This window comes from Diprion similis, chromosome 2 (genome assembly GCF_021155765.1).
Source record: "Diprion similis isolate iyDipSimi1 chromosome 2, iyDipSimi1.1, whole genome shotgun sequence".
NCBI classification, from domain to species: Eukaryota; Metazoa; Arthropoda; class Insecta; order Hymenoptera; family Diprionidae; genus Diprion; species Diprion similis.
The window spans coordinates 2,436,344-2,442,361 of NC_060106.1; the positions used below are offsets into that span (position 1 = coordinate 2,436,344).

The 6,018-nt window shown below is 36.5% G+C and overlaps 1 protein-coding gene across 1 annotated transcript; it reads right to left on the reverse strand.

Annotated features, from left to right (window-relative positions):
• Positions 1 to 723: 723 nt before the first annotated feature.
• On the reverse strand, positions 724 to 4,367 carry LOC124416363 (leucine-rich repeat protein soc-2 homolog). The gene has a single exon (XM_046897339.1). It carries the CDS (start codon positions 4,176 to 4,178, stop codon positions 2,343 to 2,345), a length of 1,836 nt encoding a protein of 611 aa, XP_046753295.1. The 5' UTR covers positions 4,179 to 4,367; the 3' UTR covers positions 724 to 2,342.
• Between the last annotated feature and the right edge of the window lie 1,651 nt (positions 4,368 to 6,018).

Below are 6,018 nucleotides of genomic sequence, written 5' to 3' on the forward strand. Positions count from 1 at the left end.
CATTTGAAGAATTGAGATAGGTAAATTTTTTAAAATTGATTACTGAATAAGAAACTAAGCAAAAAATTTCGACGTGGTCATGAATGCTCCTTTAGAAATGCAAAGTAAAGAAAAAAAAAACCAAACATTTAACCTTAAAATCTAGTTTGATTTCACAAAAAATGCCCCACGCATAATAACTGAAACTGATTGTAAAAGTCATTGGATAATAGCATTTTGCGTGATAAATAGATAAGTATTGCGATTTTGTAATCATATGAAAAATCGATTTACAAGGCAAACAACTTCAGTATAAGGAAAATTAATAACTGAACGTGTCAAGTCTCATTGGATAGTCACAGATTGAAGAATTAGACTATTCTTGTGCGCAATCACATGCTTGTATACAGAGAAAATGGGAAATCCTACGTAACGTACCTTCAATAATAAGTCATTAAATAGTAGTCCCAATGACCTGACTTTATGTTTACAATATTATAAATCGTGGACAACCGTTCAAGAATTTCTAATTGTATAATAACGAAAAATTTAATTTTGTAACGTTCGCCTTGATAGTTAAAAGATTATGCTATGGAATACGACTGATTTGGACACTCGCCTTACAATGAAACACAATTTCTACTGTATTCATGGAAAAAGGATGTCGTCTCTATTCTGTATAGGGCCTTTCAGGTCTTTTTATCAACTTACGTTATCATTATTATACAATGTTTAACATACCACTGTGCCTAGTATGCAGATGATAATTAAACGACAGTTTTCATTCATATGAATGTTCTATTTATTGTCTTTCAAGGCAAGGCATTGAAATTGGAAAATAGGGAAACAGCTGTGCATGAGAATAATATGTAAGATTTTAATTGATTATTTCAGTTTGATCACGAACGCAGAGAACCAGTAATATCAAGTTCCAATGTAAAACTATAATAAAGGTCAATAAAATATTTAACTTCAATCTAATTCAATATTAAAGTTCATTTACGCCCGAAATCTGTTTTACTATATCTCAAAATTACAGGCAACATGAATTTTCGATCAAACTCCATTAATCCAAATTTCAGGTACATGCATGAAATTTTTAAAATTACTACTGTTTGTTTGATTTGCATCCTCTCACTTGTCATTTTTCATTTTTCCAAAAGTGGAAAAATTTATCTTAAATTATTTCGATTTTTGGCTATTTCATTGGTAGTTTCATACATGCATCTTTACTGAATTCTTCCGCACATTTTTTCGTTTTTTATTACAGCTTAGTCGTTACAATATAGAAAGATGGTGAAGTTTAGCAATAATAATGTTGGCACATTCTGGAAAATCTACATGTATACCTATGTACATATTTATGGCAGGAAAAGTGTTGTCAAACAGATTCAAATATCCATGCTCATTTGTACATGAATTTTTTTTAATAAAACTGTATACGAATTTGCAAGAAATATTTGTTACAAAATTTCGTCAAATCTTTGGCGTAAGTGAGAGGCCTATCAATATATTCACTTAAATTTCTTATGAGGTTGAAGTTAATAAAGTTATTGTAACGAACATTACACATTAGAGAAAAAATCACTATCTTATAAATATTACAATGATTTTGAAGGAACTATGATTTAGAGACTTGAGTGTGTTTTGTCTTATTAAGGTTAACTCAATATCAGACAATTCCAAAGTCGAGAAATAACAGTTTTTCTACAGCAGGAACCCTTACGATAACATTACTAACTTCAATATAATAATTTCTTATTAACCTCCATCCTTGTTTCGGGATAAAATAAAGTGCGTCTTAATCGCCAAAAATAAATTGACGTGAAATTTAGACTTTGTATTAATTAAGTTCTACGTTCAATTTTATTATCATTTTTAATTAACCAAAACAGTTACAAAATATGTTCTGGAAAAATAACCAGAACACTCCACTACAGATAGAACTGTTTAGCCTTTCTTTTGAAAAAACTGCACAACTTTTAACAATGTTTAAATTCCCTAACTTTCCCGAGCTTCAGTTGGTAGACACCCTTGGAAAACGTGAATGAATTATGATTTTACGAGAAAAAAATTACAAGTTATGGGAAGTGAATTATACTAGACATGCTGCAAGCGTGTCTTTACATCATAATTAGAAATAAATAATAAATTATCTTTGTATCCACAGATTTATATTGTAGCTGGCGATAGAAACTAATGTGCAAAGTAATTGTTCAATTTAACCAGCACGTTACGCAGGACAACCAACACAAAGTCATACAGAGTAACTTTTTCCAAGATGGACAAAATTAATTTGACCCATTGGAACAAAATGTGATACATCAGACAATACAATCATCACTATGCATACCAAAGTCTTGTTACATTGATCTGTAGGGTCCTTGCATTTTTAGGAATTGTATAACCAGCGATGGACCTCCGGCAACGATTTCGGCTGGAATTTGTGAAAGCGGACAATTCTCAATCGACATAATACTGAGGTTTGTGCACAGTGCCAGTTCGAATGGTAAATTGTGTAAATTGGCATTGTCGTTAACATACAAGGAATCCAAATTCTCCAAGGTTCCAATTTCCTCCGGAAGATAATTTAAATTATTTTCCCCTACACTCAAATGAGTCAGATTAGTTAGGTGTCCGATAGCTCTAGGCAGGCAAGTTACCTGATTAGATTGTAATATTAATTTCTGAAGATCTCGAAGAAACCCAATTTCATTAGGAAGAGATTCTATTTTATTCTCCTCGAGATCCAGTACACGAAGTTTCCGGAGGTTGGCGATACTCGCAGGTATTCGCTTCAGTAAATTATTCGAGAGGATAAGAATTTCCAAACTCTGCAAGCACTGAATGTCATCCGGAATTTTAGTAAGCTGATTCGTCCCCAGGTTCAACTCGACCATATTAGTCCAAGTACCGATATCCAAGGGTAAAGCTGTCAACTGATTTTCCTTCATGTTTAGTTTGGTAAGATTCTTAGCCCTGGAGAAAATACCGTACGGTATTTTGTCAATCTGGTTGTGCTCCAAGTTGATCGAATGAACGTTTGTGAACTGGGAAGGACCTCCAGAGGGATAAGCAGTGAACGCATTCCGAGAAAGTGTGATCGTAGTCAAGTCTGACAGGCTTGACAGCAGGCCTTCGGGCAGTTGTGATACTTGGTTACCTTCGACGCTGAATTCGTCCATCAGTTTGCAGTTGGCAAGTGACTTTGGTATGCTAGACAATCTGTTGTACCTCAACCCGAGTCTAGTAACAGCAGTAAGATTCCCAATGGTTTCGGGTATGTCGAGCAGCTCGTTGTGCTGCAAATCCAGTGTGGATAACTGAACGCAATTACCTATTTCTTCAGGCAAATGCTCCAAATGATTGTGTGATACATCAAAAGTGATCAAATGAACCAATTTACCAATACCAGCTGGGAGTTCCCGGATTTTGTTCTCTCGCAAACTAAGCATCGTTAAATTGGTCAGGTTCCTTATGCTTTCACTGACGTACCTGACACGATTGAAGCGCAGAAATAAGGTAGTCAGCGACGTTAACTCGTATACAACGTCTGGTATTTCGCTGAGCTTGTTATGCCTCAAATCTAAAACTTTGAGAGACTTTAGATTCTCCAAAGTGTCTGGTAAGCTTGTCAGCGAGTTCTCGCTCAGCGCCAATGTCTTGATGTTGGTAAGGCAACCAATCTCTGGCGGCAAAGTGACTAACTTATTGCCGTAGAGATAAAACTCGACGAGATGCGTGAGGTCGCGCACAGTGTTTGGAAGATTTGTGATGCTCGATTTGCTCAGATCCAAACGAGTGACGCACTCGTCTCTGCATCTGATGAACTCCTTGGAAACATCCAGATCAGCTTGTATGGGTTTACCTTTCTTGGCTGTTGGCTTTGGTTTATTCGACTCCGGGTGTTTCACTGTAACGGTTTTCTTTGTATCTGTACCAGATATAGAGGCTGTTGAAAGCTTCTTCTCCTTAGAATGTTCTTTGGTATCCCGAGACAATGGCTCGGCAGTATCTGGCGTGTCACCTGCCGAGCATGTATTCAAACCACAGCCCTCTAAATATTCAGGAATATCTTGTTCCTTCATATAAGAGGTTGTTAAATGCTCTTGTATATCAGCAACGTCACTTTTTCCTTCTGCCAAACAAACCGAGGAAATGTTACTCACGCCCGATCGGTGTTTATTCGACTTTTTCATTTTGCAGTGGCAGCGTGCCGACGTATTAGTATTTTTAACAGCGTCCAACTTTGACACGAAACTTTCTTCACTCTTTTTATTAACGCATTACATATTTTTGAAATTCTTTTTCTTTACAAGTATTGACATTTTCGACAATGCTTGCACTTTCGTGCGCAAGCGCAAGAGTCGATTTTACGTATAAGCTGTCTACACAGATTCATCGCAAGTTATGTTTATCGCCAAGCATCGCAAGCCTTGGGGGGGAGTACGAGAAGTCCAGCCATATTGTCCAGCAGCGCCAGCAGTTACGTCCGTGCCAGAGCTCCATACCTATACGTAGCCCTTAATTAACAACCGAATGAGTTAATTCTTTTTTTTATCGTTTGTAGGTTGTTTGTAGGCGATTGTAAGTGATTTCGCGTCTTTTGCAAGTCAATGGTTCAGTCGATATTATGAAAATAAATTCATCTAGGGAGTTCGCGTGACGTCACCCATGACAATACCTGCAATTCGTGATCGAAATGAGTTCAGCTTGTGCGGAATCATTTGTAGGTGGATCGTAGGTGTTTATAATAAGCACACTTTAACCTCCCGATTATCTGTAAAACTTAGAACGACCCCCCCTCCCCCCCATGGCGAAAAAAATAAAATAAACTAAAACGACTGTAGCCAGACACTAGTTTCGGGAGTTTGTCCAATCTCAGCGTATCCAACCACAACTGCACAACCAAGCACAACAAAATTCTATTTCGCATCGGGTAGTCGTTTGTTTGTCGTTCATAGGTGTTGAATAACGCAATCCAGACATTTGATAGTGGATTGTTGATTCGTAAAAATTAAATGAATAGTAAAAAGGTATCAATCCCCGGAGTCTGTCCAGACCTAGCGCATCAAAATGATGACAGCTCCTCTTTGACTGTAAATTGTATCGGAATTGAATTTTCCGTCAGGAATCGTATATTGTTCGTTTGTAGGTGTATGATAATGCAGTTTACGAGTAACAATTGAACAAACATTCTAAGAAATGATTTCATATTTCTTATGCGAAATCGTTATAATATGTATAATAAGGTGTGTTGGAAGGCATTCTAGAATGATTGAACCAATTGTTTTTTTCGTTGCCTTCGTTCATATTTCGTGCGACATGGCATGAACTAGTTTTACCAGCAGCGTAAGCTTATAATACTTGGAATCGAATATGTTTTAACAACTTAGCCTTAACTTATGGTGTCTAACGAGTATGGAATTAGGGTGTATTCCGCCAGGGAACTGTGGCAGTCCAGTAACGGTAAATTTTGAATCTTGTAACTAGCGGCGTACTATTTACTGATCATTTACTGCCAAAGTGTTCCACCGTGCTGGACAGTAAGAGTGATACTTTTGATCTTCAATTTCGGGTAGAAATCAAAATTGAAATTGAAATGGATTTCACATAGAAATTAACAATCACTGACTCTAAAACGAAAAAAACTCAAAGTTGTGCGGCTCATGCTATAAAGAACTAAAATATCTTTAGATTAAATTGCTTCATATCAAAATAATGATACATCTTGTACTTTGATTACGTACCGGCAATGTTACTGAAATTTTACATTTGTGTATCGAATAATAACCGTTTCAATTAAATTTTTTATTCGAGGTATTCTTCGTATAACCTGATTATTGAAGAGGATTTCATATTGAGTCGCTCTAACAACAATAACACTCGTTTACTGTCCAGCACGGTGGAACACCTTGGCAGTTAATGACCAGTAAATATTACCAGCCGCTAGTTACAAGATTCAAAATTTACTGTTACTGGACTGCCACAATGCTCTAAGCTACAGATCCCTGGCGGAATACACCCCCGAAAGAACTT

What these genes read in the sequence shown, in the direction of transcription:
- LOC124416363 (XM_046897339.1), bottom strand. Translation starts at nt 4,178, where the DNA reads ATGAAAAAGTCGAATAAACACCGATCGGGCGTGAGTAACATTTCCTCG.